At 41.5% G+C, this 16720-nt stretch overlaps 2 protein-coding genes across 3 annotated transcripts; both read right to left on the reverse strand.

Annotated features, from left to right (window-relative positions):
• Positions 1-444: 444 nt before the first annotated feature.
• On the reverse strand, positions 445-5223 carry lrrc23 (leucine rich repeat containing 23). Its single transcript, XM_080899241.1, is given in 9 exon segments — positions 445-669; positions 749-953; positions 1851-1873; positions 1876-2019; positions 2151-2281; positions 2572-2713; positions 2810-2930; positions 3020-3129; positions 4739-5223. Coding segments are annotated over 9 exon segments (990 nt in total). The 5' UTR covers positions 4820-5223; the 3' UTR covers positions 445-636.
• A 149-nt stretch (positions 5224-5372) lies between these two features.
• On the reverse strand, positions 5373-16670 carry rbm10 (RNA binding motif protein 10). 2 transcript variants are annotated; one of them, XM_080899239.1, is made up of 23 exons: positions 16537-16670; positions 15982-16035; positions 15359-15905; positions 15108-15266; positions 14955-15024; positions 13499-13572; positions 12528-12614; positions 12344-12404; positions 12092-12250; positions 10298-10458; positions 10020-10117; positions 9313-9400; positions 9024-9228; positions 8795-8904; positions 8636-8717; positions 8387-8478; positions 8077-8268; positions 7714-7905; positions 7539-7595; positions 7268-7459; positions 6512-6559; positions 6376-6431; positions 5373-6132 (listed from the first exon to the last, which is right to left on the reverse strand). In XM_080899239.1, exons 2-23 carry the CDS (start codon positions 15996-15998, stop codon positions 6042-6044), a joined length of 2838 nt encoding a protein of 945 aa, XP_080755365.1. In that variant the 5' UTR covers positions 15999-16035; positions 16537-16670; the 3' UTR covers positions 5373-6041. The 2 variants fall into 2 exon arrangements, with proteins under 2 accessions (XP_080755365.1, XP_080755366.1); XM_080899240.1 differs by having other exon boundaries at positions 15359-15902; positions 16537-16669.
• Between the last annotated feature and the right edge of the window lie 50 nt (positions 16671-16720).

The raw sequence follows: 16720 nt of genomic DNA on the forward strand, positions 1-16720 counted from the left end.
AAGTGGAGCTGCACTGCACTGATGTGCGAACAACTACCGCTTTCTTAACTTACTATAATATGAATGTTTTCTTCAAGTGGGACGTTAACGTCCTGGTTATATTTATGCAATGATGATGGTGTGTTTAAATGCCAGTCAGCTGAAACAAACGCAGGATCTGATTCCGAAATCTGCTGATTAGCCACACAGGCCCATAATGTCACTGTCCCCTTAAAACTGTAGCTGGATGGCTGCCAACAAGGAAGCCGACGGCAGATTTTGCTCTCTCATCCTTACTCAGGGAAACACATGGAGTCTGTCTAACACCACCGTCTATGAACAATACAGGGTACTAAGGCACAAGGTACTAGCCAGAGTCACTTCAGCTTGCATCAGTTGTCATTTTTGCATTTAGACACATCAGAAATAAACATTTTCTAAAACTTTATTGTTAAATAGCTCAGCTGTAACAATGAGTGTATGGAAATGAAAAACACTTTTTGTGCAAAGTCATGGATGATTGAGCTACTCTATCAAACATAGAGTACTTCATACAGAGGTGTATGTGGTCATTCATCAACAGACAACAGGTCTGCCATTTAAAAAGAAAAAATGAAGTCAGTCCAACACTTCCCCATTCTGGCAAAATTACACATCTTATTGTGCATACATTTCCTCTTCTTGAAGTTCCTGAAATTACACAATGTCACTAAATCAAAAGGGTAAAAAATAAAACCAAAAATAAAAAAATATTTTGTTTTTTTGTTACCCTGATTCTTTCCCAGGCTTCAGCTCTCTCCTCAGGGAAGACAGGATTTTTGTCGAGTCTTTCCAGCTGTGGCACTACTATCAGCACATTTATCCGGTATTCGGAATTTTCCGCGACTGGGTTCCCAGAGAGAACCAACACGCGAAGGCTTTGTGACAGAAAGCCGATGTATCGTAGATCAGTCTCATCTATGATTGCATTGCCTCTAAGGGAGAAAGAAGACAAATTATGGGATTAATACCATGTTTTGTTTTTTACTGACTGGATTATTGGAAGCGTTATTATGACTGATCTTTATTGTTACATCACATTGCAGTCATGTGAAAAATAAAGTTATCCATAGGACTTTCTGCAGGGCTGTGAAAAACTAAGTACAACATAACTGCTTCCATTGGAATTAAGAAGGTAAGTAGCAGCCAAGAGCTACTACTCAAATTGCACTTGATTCACTGAGTTGATTAATTTGTGACAAAAAAGAATGATCAAGTACAGCTTAATTGGAAGAGTTGGCAAGAAAAAGTCTGTTCCTTCTAAAAAACAAAACAAAACTTGGCAACACAGCTTAGATTTGCAAAGCTGCATTGAACAAACCGGAAGACTTGTGAAACAATGTCCTTTGGAAAGACATGACAAAAGTGAAAATGTTTGCCTGTAATGCACAGCACTATTTGTGGTGAAAACCAAACATAACTTATTAGGACAAACACCTCGGGTCAACTGTCAATCATGGTGGTGGAGAATGATGATTTGGGCCTGTTTTGTAGCCATAGGACCTGGGCACCTTGCAATCATTGAGTGAAACACAAACTTTTTAGGACAACAGTCCCAAGCACAGCAGCAAATCTACAACAGAATGTCTGGAAAAGAAAATGTTTTGCCACAGTGTTGCAATGTCCCAGTCAAAGTCAAGACTTCAGTCTCAGTGAAATGTTTTGACAGAACCTTAAGAGAGATGTTCATAAACAAATGCCCCCAAACCCCAACGAACTGAAGCAATGTTGTAAAGAACCAAAATTCCTCCACAATGTAAGAGACTGATTAAGTCATACACAATTACTTCAAGTTACATCTAGTTAATTATGGTGTCTACTTAGTCTCTCACAGGACTGAAGTTTTCCATGTGACTGCATGCACCTGGCATTGAGGTACTGAAGACACTTCATGCTGGGACTGAGGCCGTCGAGCGACTCTAGCTGATTGTCTCGAAGGTGAAGTGTGGTGAGGCGCTCTAACTTCTCCAAACCCTCAAGACGTTTGATAGCATTTTGGGCCTAGACAGAAAGCAAGACTAGTCACAAGCAACCAGGTACCTGGTTTATTACATGGGGATTAGTGTAGTGGTGAAGGATTAACTTAATCAATCATGTCTGTGTTAATAACCAAACCAAGACACTTTGTGTACCAGATACAATTGCTGGAGATGTGGAAGGTTGATGCCATCAGTGGTTTCCAAGTGATTTCCCCTCAACTCTAGAGTTACCAGATTTGCAAAACTGCCGTACTGGAAACCATTAAGCCTCTGAATATGGTTACCTGCAAACAAGGTTTGTTGGCATCTTTAGTTAAGTCAAATATTGCTTTTAACAGTGATAACATGTGGAATAGTAAATTCCCATCTTTTTGCAGGAACAACTATTTATATCAAATAACAGTGACAATATCTTTCGCTTAACGTATTTTATTATACTTGCAAGAACTTCTGCGGCTTGGATAAGGGACCCAACTATTAACGGTTTCTTACTTGACTGACTTTGCCGTAGAGATCGCCAGATTAGCTGAATAAATTCATTCCACTTTACCTGACGTAAAACCAATAAACCAACCTGTAAGATTGAGGCTTTCCAAGGCAGGCCCAACTAGGCCATCTACATCAGTTAGCTGATTCATTGCTATACTCAGCCACTGCAGGTAGGTCAGTTGAGCAAACGGTTGCTCTTTGAAGCACATCACAGAATTATTGTCGACCTACAAAAGACGAATTACATTCAATAAACGTAATTAAAGAGATTCTTACTGCCACAAAGATGTCCTTAACTAAATGCATAAGGAATTTCTTCTTGCCTTGAGCCAAAGAAGCTGGGTCAGAGATGACAAAGGAGAAAGATCAGTAAGGTGGTTGTTGGATAAATCCAGAAAACGTATGTGAATATAACTGTTGATTGCAGCTATATCCTCCAGTCCTCTAAGGGTGAAGAAAACTGGTTTGAATCAGAAGAAACTTGTTCAAGTTAACAGAACAGTTTTGCTCTGCGGGCATCTTTCTCTAATTACCTTTTCTGAAGGTTCAGCTTGACAAATGCGTGTGCTAATCCATTTCCTGTTCGGCAAAGCAATGACAGCCCTTCACTTATGATTTCTTGAGTTAAATGTTGAACTTCAACCTGTACAAAAATGAGATATAAATGAAAGGCTAGTGGCTTCAACACAGAAACGACAAACGCACTACAACTTTATTTTATTCAAAACACAAAATGAATGACAGCTTAAATTGCACAATGATAAACCAATGACAGCAAGTTATCATGTAAGGTGAAGGTCAGGCTAGCCACTTTGTTCGGTACACCTGTTCAACTGCTCATTAGGGTAAGTATCTAATCAGCCAATCAAATGGCACCAACTCAATGTATTTAGGCATACATACAGAGTTAAGACAACCCAGTCAGTGGCTGAAACGACCCAGTGAAACTGAAACTGGGCAAAGGATTGGGGAAGAAAACTGACATTGAATGTGGCACGGTTCTTGGTGCCAGGCAGGCTGGTTTGAGTATTTTAGAAACTGCTGATCTACCAGGATTTTCCCACACAAATATTTCTAGGGTTTACAGAGAGTAGTCCAAAAAAGAGAAAATATCCAGTGAGCAAAAATTTCTTGTTGATCTCAGAGGTCAGAGAAGAATGGCCAGACTGCTTTGAGTTGGCAACGGTAACCCAAATAATCCCACATGACAACCAAAATATACAAAAGAGCATTTTTGAATGCATCACATGTTGAACCTTGAAGAGGATGGGCAACAGCAGCAGAAGACCACACTGAGCTCCACTCCTGTCACCTGCGAGTAAGAAACTGAATCTGAATTTAGATTCACAAAATTGGACAACAAAATATTGGAAAATGTTGAGTCTTGATTTCTGCAACAGCATTGAATGACAGGGTCAGAAACTGGTGTAACCAACATGAAAGCATGGATTCAGTCTCTCCTATCAACAGTCATTGCTGACAATGGCTCTTTATGTACTCATCTTCTACTGGGTAGATGGCGTGCAATGTCACAAAGCTCATATAATTTGAGAGTGGTCCCTTGAAGATGAATCCAATAAAGCACCTTGGCGTGTATAATCATGGATGTGCAGCTGACAAATTTGCAACTGTGTGATGCTGTCACGTCAATATATCAACCAAAATCTGTGAGGAATGTTTCCGTGTTGAACCTATGCCACATAGAATTAACATTCAAAAGTCTTCTCTTACCCAAGATATATCTGGATAGTAATGGACCAACAAATTACTAGCCACTGATTTGACCGTTTTGCCAAGACAGTTTCCCGGACAAGCCTACCGTCAGAAAAAAATAAAGATCTTCATTGATAAATGTTTTTATTCTAAGACTAGGCTTAATCCATGTTAGTAAAACCGCCAGCAGAGCAGGGCCACTCCCAAGGCTCAAACTGTCACTAATTAGTCAACAACTAGAATTTAAGCATGGAAGAGCTTCAAAACCACTTGTAGGAGCACTTTACAATAAGCTGCCTCTTTTGGAAACTAGTGACCTATTACTAATATGCCCAGAAAATACCCTGTGGAGGGGGTTGAATGGTGCACACACGAGTAAACAGACAAGCTCCAACTTTATCAAAGACATTACCTTGAGTCTGTTTGGGTAATCAGGGCGAGGCACGTGATTCATACCAAATTAACAGCAGAGATATCCGCTAACATGTACGAGTCAGCTGTAAATATGCTCGGCACATGCCCCCCATTTACTTTCATACCTTCTCATCTTCGGCTTCTTTAAGGTGTTCTTCTCCTCCTTCAACATCCGATAATACTGGGTCTTCGTCAAAGTCAGACATCCCGATTAGTAAGCCTTATAATTTGACTAGTTACAGACCAGCTGAAGAGCGGATTAGAGAACTGCAACAGGATTTCCAACCAGCTAACTTGCTTATTTTGTGACTGCTGCCCGACCAAGCTAGCTATCTGTTTACAGGGTTTAGCCTTGTACATTTATGTTAGAACTGCCAACACATGCAGACACTGTGAATGACATACTATGAATGTTACCTCCCAACGTAATATGAAGGAAAGACAGCTAAGTTTATTGGTTATTACAGGTAATCCAAGTGTTTTTTCTCCGATGGCTCTCAGCAAACCGACGACTGGATTTGTTGCTGATCACCATAGAAACCATTCCGCAGTAACCGGAGCACAATTAATTTAAGGAACACAAACGTAGTTTGCAACAGCGATACAGTTTCACCATTTCAGTGTTGCTTGACAAACCCGATGCCAACAGTCACATTACATTCCTCTTTTTGTGCGGATAAACAGCTTTGGAAATTTCAATGCAAAATGTTGCCATATTAGCTACAGTTTACTGACTAGCCCACACAATACACGAGTCAATATTGGTGAAAATGTATTATTTTGAATTCATTTACATGAGCTTGATGAAACACGGTCACATTACTGAACAAATACAGAAATAAAAAATACTTCTCTGAAAAGTTAGCGAATGTGAATCTACACCTGCTATATGATAAACTGAGACACTTTAACCCTATACACTAGTGTTAGCATGATCCTGTCCAATTCATGAGGCCACGAGTTTGTTAGCTTTCACTGTTGTATAAAAATGCTCTTTTTAAAATGTACACAGTTCAAGCCCAAATTAGTCATTCACTGAATGACAAGGCATATAGCATTAATTTAAAAAAAAAAATCTATGGTGCATAGACAGTAATATTAAAAATCCCAATTTGCTGACATAAAGACCGCAAATGTTTTCCCGTCCACAAAACTTGTTTATCACACACACAGGCTCTGAAGGCAAGTGAGAACTCAAAACTGCATCATTCAGGAAGCAAGCAAAAAGGTGCAATCTGTGCAATATCCTGACATCTACTGCTACAGGATCAGTTCATAAGATTATTACCACTGAGCACTGCCATTGTTGAGGTAACTAATGTCAAATCAAAATAAGTTTTTTAAATATATTTATCTATATGATGTTAATGGTGAAGTGTTGCGTGCTGGGCTTCGTCTTTGTCCTTTGTGGGTCAGGAAGATTAATGGTCACTCCACTTGCATATTGCGCAACAGCAGTCCTCTTTTCACACCTCCCTGTAGCATTCTTGCACCGAGACTAGTGCCTGTGACCCCATCACTACAGGAAGAAAACAAAAAGTGTAAGGGGACACACAAGTACAAATAAGTTGTGTCACATACATCATAGTTAAGTTATACAGTTGCACCAACATCACCGCCACACAAAGCTGTAACTAGAATAAAACTAAAGCAAAAAAGGAACCAGTCCATGGCAGTGTCAATAGCAAGCTGTAACCCTGAATAAGTTGCAAAAAAAAAACCATACAGCGTCTAGTTAGTGGCATCACTGCTGCTTCCTTACATGGGGTTAAACTTCCTCTTCTTAAGTTCAGGACCGTCAAGTCCACCTGCTAGTCTCTGCAAAAAGACAAGATAAAATTATTTTAAAAGAAACACGAATTTCAACATTATTCTGCAGATGTGGAGGACTGACCAACCTCTTTGCTTGCAGCTTCCTGCTGGGCTCGTCTCTGCTCCAGGTTTTGCTGAGGGCACAAAGAAGTGAAATTCAAGTCACAGCTGCAACAGGAATGCCAAACTGGATTTTACACTCGTATTGCGCACAAAGGTCTTAATAATAATAATAATAATAATAATGGATACTTTATTGATCCCCATGGGGAAATTACTTGTTTTTTCTCTGCATTTGACCCATTCACTCAGTGAAGCAGTGGGCAGCCCACTAAGCAGGCGCCCGGGGAGCAGTGTGTAGGGACGGTACCTTGCTCAGGGGTACCTCAGGGTAGCCGTTAAGTGGATTCGAACCGCCGACCTTCCGATCATGGGGCGACCACTTTACCTACTGAGCTATCCACATTCAGTTTACACACCCTGTAAAACTGAATCTGAATGGACGGCTGTTAACAAGTAGATTAAGGTGACCTTGCTTCACTGGACCGATTAAAATAAATAAGATCTTCATTTATAGGCTCTGCTTTCAGGCTTTAGAAGCCAGAAACCAAATTCAACTTGCTTTAGTGCATAATAAGCACATGTATGCACCTGCATCTGCCCACTTTCAAATTCTCCAATTTCACAATTGTGCCTTTAATCACCAATAACAGCAGCTGGTGGTGTGCCTCAGTACTTGTGCACACGAGTGCAGAATGTATGGTGTTGCTCCTCAACAGAGCACTGATGCTACTTATCATTTGTAGAGTTTTTATGATGAAGTAAAACTTGATTTAAACCACCTTATGTAGTTCAGAAAGCTGCTGGTGCCTGATGAGGGCCTCCTTGCTTGGGAACTGCCTCCTACACAGCAGACAGGCCAGTTTAACCCAGTCTGTCAATCTTCCTTCCTTTTCATCCTTCTCGCCTCCTTCTTCTTCACTGTCAGTTTCTCCACTGTAGGCTGGGACCAGACCCTGCTGCCGAGGAGGCGACTGGGAACAATAAAAAGAAGAAAATAAAGAAAATGTACACCTCTAACACCTACAAAATCTCTCTCTCCCACTTCCTTACTTCTGCACTTTGGCGGATCTGATCCAAAAAAATCGGAGGCCGTTCAGACAGTGCCCCCTGGAAGACAGAAAAACATTGATTCAGTGATCTGTTCATATCTGCGTCTATGATTCAGAGACAGCCACTATCACAACCTCGTGCCCTGAGGGTTCAGACATTTACAGATAAAACACACCTTTTTCTCTAGAACAGCATAGCCTGCATCAGCACTCGCAGACTCTCTGTGATCATCTAGGCGACTGTGTCCAGGTGCCCGAGTATAACCAGGAGGTGCTGCTGAGCCGGTGGCAGGGGATGAAGACACAGAACGCATGTTCTCCTTTTGTCTGTTGAGACTTTTAGCCCAACGCTCCATGTCTTTGGCAATCTATTATAACAAACCTCAAGAAACTCAGTTAAAAATTACTTAACTACATATTTTAAGTGTCAAACTGAATGGGTGGCAAATTATGAAATCTAACTTCAATTAGCCATTAGCAGATATATTTGTTAAACCAGAAATGATAATGTCCAAAAGCTGACTTCTGTGTATCAGCACCTGTTGAGCTGTTTTATTCTTGGGTTTGTCTTTTTTCTCCTTGCTGCCAGAGGTAGCAAACAGTGATTCTGAAGGAGCTGCACCATCACTTGGAGGAGCACCTTCTGTGTTTGACTGACTGGCAGCAGGAATGTACGTATGTTTCTCTCCATCCCAGTACATGTACTGCTGAGTGTGAGAGTTGTAGTAGTACTGCAAAGACAAAGGGAAATGCAAAAACAGATTGAAATACCAAGGGGCATAAGCGAAACACACACACACACACACACAAATGTCCTACAAAACATATAGATTGCTTTGGGCTGTTTACCTGTGAATTAGGGTCATAGTAGAGACCTGTAAATGGGTCATAATAGTAGCCAGAGCTTTCGTCATAGTGGTAAGTGGAGACATCTGGCACAGCTGTAGTATGAGACACATGGTATTTGCATCAGGGTCAGATTTTCAATATTTTTTCCTGAATGAAAGGTAAGCTTGCCAGTAGTCAGCAGCAATTATTTGCAATTATTAGCGAAGATGTAAATTCCCCAGAGGGAACACTAAATACATGAAGCCTTACGATACTGCTGGAGCTCATGTTCAGTGCCTGGGATTGCAGGCTGGCTGGGTGCAGCTGGTTGTGGTTTTCCCACTATTTCAACCTGTGAAGTGACAGAGATTTTAAAAACAGGAAAAACACAAGGAACAAATGGAAGAAGGAAAAGGCATCAAGTTCTACCTGTGTCCCCGGTGTGGTGGCAGCTGTGGTGATGAGAGGAGTCTGTGTATGAATGAGCGGCTGCTGCACAACCACTGATGCAGGTTTGGCTGCCTCAGATGAAATGACAGCTGCACATGGGCAAACAAGTGCAAATAAGTGGCTTCAGAGGAAGCTTAATGTAATTGTATGCAACTACATGATATACAGATATGTGTGTGTTATAAACTTATTGGCATGTCATACAAACCTGGGGCTGCTCCTCCTGCGTAGGCTCCATTCAGGGAAGCTACTCCACTTGTCAAAGCAGTAACCCTGTTATCTGCTTGGGGCTTGAAAGTTGTGCCATCTTGCCCTGCATACTCAAGCCCTTCCTGACTGTATGTCACTGCTGCCCCCTGCTGATACACACTTGTATCAACACTCTGGCCTCCACCTGGTCCATTTTGAGAGGTCTGAGAATTTAAAAGAATAAATACAGTGATCATGCAATCTGTATTAAGGATGTGGTATATATGCTGTAATACGTCAAACTTTACCTGAGTGACAGCCCACTGTGCAGCAGCTATAGCGGTGCTGGCCACTGTAGCAGCACTCACTCTGCTACCATCCGTTACAAACACATCCCTAACATAGACAAGAGACAGAGTGAGGGCTCTAATCAAAAAGCTTTTGGAGGGTTGTTACATTGAATAGCTTAATTTCAACCATCATTGCTCTTCTAATACATTCACAAAATGCTTTACAATTTTAATAATCACATGATCAACCTGCATTTCTTTGTAATGTGATCAGTCCATTTACTAGTCTAATTTCACACTCCAGTAAAATGCCTGACTCTTACATAGTACCTTGCTCTAGCACACAAAGCACGTTATACACCATGTCGTCGAAGGCCTCGAGGAAACGGTTGTTGTGATTTGGTGCTATATAAATAAATCAATTTAATTCATTCACCCATTCATGCAAACACCTTTTTCTAAGCTTTCTATCTTTCTAACCTTTACACACATTCACACCTCAACTGATGTATCAGGAGAGCAACTTAAAGTTCAGTATTTAACTAAGGATATTTTGGCATGCAGACTTGAGCAGCCAGGACCAACCCACCTATCTTCCGACTGGTAGCTGACCTGCTCTACCTGCTGAGCTACAGCCACCCACATCCACTGTGCAATTATAATATAGTAAAGCGTGGAGTCCCTGTATGTTCTTTGCAATTAAGTTTGGGTGTGTGAGCATTTACCGTTTGGAGCCTTTGGCAAATTCAACTACAATGACCTTCCCATCAATAGATAGAGGTGGCTGGAGAGCCTGCAAAATCTGGAGCAACTGAGATGCCTCCTGTTAAACACACACAGACCACTGGGTGGGTGAACGCATATTTAAGACAAAGCTCATTAAAAAAATAAAATAAGTAAGCTAAAACTAAAAAGGTTTTGCTTAGTTTACTTCAGATACAAGTCAGTAAAACAAAAACAACCCTGGCTTATGTGTGTATGTGTGTGTGAGCTTGTGTCTCACCACTATGGTAGATAGTTGTAGAAAGGCAAAGCCCCTGTTGAGGTGTGTGTGTTTGTCCTTGATTAGACGAACGTTGGAAGGGGAGAGGGTAGCAAATGGAGCCAAAGCAGACAAAATAGCTTCTACTGATGTATGTGGGCCAAGGTTCCTTAGTATCAAAGCTGTTGAGAGAGTGGATGAGGTATATTTAAGATGCATTATCGTTTAAATAAATAACAAATACTGGCAGCTGTCAGTGCTACCCCTTAGCTCCCAAGTAGATGCACATATGGTATAAATTTGAAACCTCCTACTTGAGTTACTGCATTCACCCCAACCCTCTGACTTTGAGGTTAAGGTCAATGAAATTCAAACTAGTCGAGAGATTTTTAGTAGATGCAGCTATGGCATGAATTTCAAATCCATCACCTTGTTCGTGACTCATCGCATTTACAAACTTGGGTGTCCACACAACCCACCCAACCACATCTCAGGGTGACAAAAAGACAAAAACAGTCTTTTACAGCTAAAAATGAAACAATTTGTGACCCAAGTACACTGATGCACACAAAGCCTACAAGCTTTAGCTAAGTAAAGTGGCAAAAAAGAAATCATTAAAAACAATTTTTAGACATAAGGTTATCCCCCAAGTCTCTTAAAAGAAAATATTGCTATGATGAGGAACACGAGTATTTCCATTTATATGTTTCACAACAAACCTTCTTGGTCACTGTGGGTGTACCACAGGGTTCTATTTTAGGTCCTAATTATTTGCTTCCACTTGGTGACGTTTTATGACTTCATATCCCCTCTCACTGCTATACTGATGACAAAGATTTCCCAGGAGATCTCCTGACCCCTCTTAAACTGTTTCAGTGATGCCAGTTGTTGGATGGCACAAAATCTTCTACTTTATTGCTCAGTCCTACAAACAACCTTAACCAAACACCATTTACAGTTCCTTGGGTCCTGTATCTTTTGTGTGTGTGTGTGTGTGTGTGTGTGTGTGTGTGTGTGTGTGTGTGTGTGTGTGTGTGTGTGTGTGTGTGCGTGCGTGTAGCTTGTTGTCAGAAAATTGGGGCTGCAACTTCAGTCTTTTCTCGTGGGTTTTAAAAAGTCCAGTCTTGCTTCCTATAAATGAGAATTGCTGTACAAGTGTCATACCTGGCAAAAAAAATAATAATGTCATTAATTTATTCTAGTAAGGCTCAAGTTCCTTCTCTCTGGAATTAATGGAAAGTTACTCTCTCACCTCCAACTGGTTCAGAATACAGCAGTCTGGCTTTTTACTGAGCAGATGGCATCACATCACCCAAAAGCTGGCTTCTCTCCATTGGCTCCCTGCACTTTTTAGAACTGATTTTAAAGTGTATTCATCATGTCAAAGCATGTGGCGGTCTGGCACCAAGCTATATAGCAGAAATTTTAACCACTGAGGAACTAGTTTGCAGCCTGAGAGTCCTTCAGGCAGTTGTAGGTGCTTTTGGCATTAAAACCCTTCACTTTTTGAAGAATTACTTGGGAAGACCAGGGTCAGAATTTGTGACCATCTATGAACCAGCTTTTATCTGATGTCATTTGTGATGACTTTATACAATTATATTTGTTGTGTTTTTAATATGAGGTTTTCAGTTTTTAAGTAAAGTCCACATATTTTCTTTAATGTTTTAAAGTTTTCCCTCCCAGTACTCCATTTTGGTCTGTCAAAGCAATTTGTAAGCCTTAAATTAAAAGACGCTTTATTAACAGAGATGATTATCATCATCACCAATATTAGCATTATTATTTTCATTGTTATTAGAGGAGATGACTTACTGTCATTAGCAACATCTGCCTGTTGTGGAGCTTGGCCCGGTGTGACAGGAGGACCAGAAGAGTGGTAAGGTGCTGGCAAGGGCAACAAACCTTGGGCTCCCTCCTTTTGAAGACCAACAGGCAAGTCCTTCTGTACCTGGGGCAACTTCAGCTCAGCCTCTGGCAAAATACAACATGTTAGTATTACTGTTCAATAAGCAAGACCTCATGTTATAAAGGAGAGAAGAGGTGAAACATTCAGTGAAACCTTACCCGATTTAGGAACGTTGCATTTAAAGCACTTCTCTCTCCTCTTGAAGTTTTGTACACCACACTGTTGAATTGTTATACAACCTTGTTAACAATCTTCATAAATTAGCCAAATGAATGACTGGCTTTATATTATATAACACGCATTCAAATTGTACATCGTGGTAATTCATAGCAAGCACCGGACCTTGTTGCAGAGCCAGTCCTCATTGGCACGCGGTTTGGGGTCGCTGAAGTGCATCGACACTCTCTGCCCTAGAATCGACAGCACTCCCTGAAGGAAAAAGAAAGAGAGGGGGGGATAACAAAGAATGATTATCAGTGATAATTAGGCCACACATGCCATAGAAAGGCCTCATCTCACAAGAGATGAGAGAGAGTGAAAGGGAAAAGAGAGAGGGAGAGGAATAGAGAGAAAGACTACAACTGAGGCTGAAAGGAAGAGGACACCAGAGAATTGACCTTCAGCTTTAGGAAATTCGGACGGACGGTGAGATGGTATATATGTAGTCTGTGAGTGCCCATTTTTAAAGGACACAATGTGCTTTGTTCAATTGTGTCATCCCTCCCCCCTTAAGGGGAAACCTTTCCAAAGTTGTCCACACAACCCATCCCATTGTCACCACCTTTGTCCCCCAAAGAGACAATAGCTCTGTCCTAAAGATGTAATCATGGCAGATGTGAAAAGCTCAAAAACAAGAAAATGAAGCAATATATTGGTTCTGATTCAACATACAACAGACCATGTGAGACATTATATTCACACTGTCATACTATCCCAAAGGTGGTACTGTGAACTCAGGAAAGAAAGCGAGACAAGTCACTGAATAAAAGAGGAGAATATGATGGACGAATGATGATCAGTTTGACTGGGAGGTCTCGTCTATGAGAACTATCAAGTTGCCCCTTGGTTGTCAGAATTATGCAACATGAATTGGTTTGAATTGTCTAATTGTAATTGTGGAAAGAAAAGAGGAATCTTCCTTCAAGCACTACCTACCTGAGGACCGATGTTATTTAATCATTCTTAATTTTTATTGTTATGCTAGAATGCATTTTAAGCACAGGATGGTATGACGTGACTGTATGAGATTAGCTTTTGTGTCTCACTGAATACATTTATATATGTGTATTTGTGTCTGTGTAGGAGAGAGTGACCTGGTTGGTCTCCATCCAGCGGGTGGCCTCCTGTATGAGATTAAACTCGACGAAGGCGAATCCTCGGCTCTGACCTGGACACCGCCCAGCGCCATGGCAACCGAACAACAACAACAACATAACAACAACAACGCAGTGAGGGGTTAGTGCTGCATATACAGAGGAGAGAGAGACCCTGTATCAGCACCAGTCAAAAAAAAAAAAATCATTGCTTCCTCTCTCCTTTAAAAATACCACACATGATAGTCAGTTGGAGAGGCACTGTCAAATTCTCTGCATGGGCAGGAGGATGTAATGTCAAGTAACTCAGTAGAGTCAAGGTAAGAGGGAGGGATAGAGAGAGAGAGAGAGAGAGAGAGAGAGAGAGCTACCCACTCATCAGTTTGAAACTGAGCTCTTTGGTTTTTAATGATGAAGCACACAGGCAGCAAGAGAACACACACACGTGCACACCAATGTCTCTCCTACTCTGCGAGTCAGAGTCTGAACAATCTAGCTCTGTGATGGCAGGTCGCCTCTTAAATGCTCCATATCCTGTCCAGACATTGCAATAAATGATAATATAGATATGCAACTATTGAAATTACAAATTGATCAGCATTTAAACATTTATTACATGAGTACTTTTCCTAACACGCACACACACAGACAGACAGACCAAAAACAGTAAAACGGTGATGTATGAAAGAGAGCAGTGTGGGGGAATGTAAGTGTGCCGGTGTAAGATAAGCACACCTTACAGACAACCAGAGAGTTAGGAAAGTGGGAGGCCAGTGAGACAATGACCTTAATGGAAAAGAAAAATGACACAAAAAGAACCACAAGCTTTTCTGAGTGGTATGGTTGAAACATATGTAGCTGAGAAGTAGCAGCAACGCTTGCATCTAAAATAGCGACAATAGCAAAATCTGCTTCAGATGCTGATTCCTCTTTGACGCTGTTAGTTTGTGAACAACACCTACTCAGACACACCCCGCTTCAATAAGGCAGAAGTTAAAGGATAAAGACAATAAGGGCGCCAAGATGGAAAGGAAAAACAAAGTCATGAACTAAAAAACTACAACTTATGATGGTATGAATGCTTTCTTAAAAAAAAAGAAAAGGAAAAAATAGTCAGGGCTGTGAAGCGTGCATTAATTTTCTTTAGCAAGACTTCAGACATCTGTAGACCAAAGTATCAAAGCAGGAAGCTATGCAAAACTTCGACCTGTATGAGTTGATAAATATGATTGGGTATTTTGCAACAGTTATCTACCATACAGCAGAAGATAGCCACCAAGGATAGAGGAAAAGACACTTATTAATAAAAGAAAAGACAAAGCAGGTATGGAAAAGTCACCTGAAAAAGCAATGAAATGGAAGTGTTGGCAGTGCATGAGTTTGAGAAACAAAAGAAAGAAAAAAAGAGCATCATAAGAAACACAAAAGAAAAGAGGGGCAATGGACAACTTCTCACCTGAAGATTTATTCCTCATCAGGCGAACTTCTCTCGGCTGGATCCCCTGCTCTTGAAGTTGTGCACGAATCTATGGACAAAGGAGAATTCTAGCTTCAAACTTTTCACAAACAACCTGCGCATCAACTGGCCATTGTTGAGACAAATACGCACCTCGTTGGCAGTGGCACTGGGTGGCAACATACGAAGCATTATGATGTTGCTGGGCCGCTGATTATGGTCTAGCTCTGCACGGTAATCCTGGTCTCTCTGATCCAACTCTTTGTGGGACAGGTCTGGGCCAGCATGCTCCTCCATTCTCATTGGAAATGCCTACACACATCCGCCACAAATTAATAACCAAAACCAAACAACAATTAAATGTGTATTGTAGTAATTATAAAGATGGACTGATATTGACTTACCCTTCTCTTTCCTGCTCCAGGACGAGAAAACCTGTCATCCTCTCGCTGTCTGCCTGTACCGAATTCCACCTGTTCGGAATGGGAACCACCACGACCCCAGCTGCTTTCCCTGCTTCCTGAATGTGGGCCACTGTTCTCCGGAAAGCCTGTTCCACCTTTCCCCCGTCCCCTTTCCTGAAGGCCAGGCCGTAACTGCTCAAATTCCTGCCTGGATCCCTCCTCCTCTCGCTGGAGTATAGGATGGGCTAGATCAGGTTGTGAGGTGTGAGGGGACCACAGTAGCCCTTTCCCCTCACGCCCTACTTCTCCTCTACCATCTACTCTCTGATGAAACCCCGGATGCTCCTGCAGACAACCCGGTGAGAAGTCATGGATACCCAGTGACTGCTCATCACTGCCATACTGTCTATCACCCTCCACTCTGACATCAAATCCCGTGCCTGCCTCCTCATCCTCTTGGCCATAGCCACGATAGTCCATGTCCCGGAAATTGTGATCATTGTGAGTGCCACCATAGCGACCCAGGCGATCACCTCGCCCACCCCTGCTGACCACAAAAAACTGCGTGAGAGACTTGTGTGATAAAATGCGCGAAAAAGATGTGAAAATCACATTAAACTCACCTTCTCTCATAGTCCATGCTGATCCACTTACTCTGCCCCTAGTGAGTCGTTCTTCTGTTTACAGAAATGCAGCACACAAATCACACATCACTTCAGATGAAACACGTTATAGAGCCACGCTGAAATTGTACAACCTCGTGAGCAGGTACCTTAAAGTCATAGGCTGTGCAAAGTGTGAATAATTAATTAGATTTTAATTTTTAAAACCTTGCACAATCCAATGACTTCTCCAACTTTGACATATCAAAATGACTTCTCTCAGTGCTACACAGACTACTAACTAAAAGCCACAAATAAACAAACAGCAAAATAACCCTGCACCATTAATAAAAAAATAAATAAATAAACTGAGTGCGCAACGCACAGGATCAACCCGCAATCCAAAAAGGAGTAATCAACAACAATGACGTGTGACGGTCAACTGCGTTAGCGGCCAAGCTAACTATGTTAGCTTGAGGTTGGTTAGCTAGTCCAAGAGGCTACATTCTCTCTAAACGACTGTCAGCAGCTAGAAATACAAGTGCAGTCTTGTGTGAAATTTGAGGGAAAACTCACCGGTAACTCATGTAACCTACAATTGTTCTGTAAATATCACGCTGAAGCCCAGGTAAATGGGGTGTTTTATTTTCAGGCAAGCAAGTGTAAAATGGCCACAGCGAGACATTTCAGAGAGGGAGGGACAAATCCCTTACTCTGGAATTTGATTGGTTGCTGGAAAGCGAATGCATTAACGTCGACG

Source organism: Rhamphochromis sp. 'chilingali' (genome assembly GCF_963969265.1).
Source record: "Rhamphochromis sp. 'chilingali' genome assembly, chromosome: 12".
Lineage (NCBI taxonomy): Eukaryota > Metazoa > Chordata > Actinopteri > Cichliformes > Cichlidae > Rhamphochromis > Rhamphochromis sp. 'chilingali'.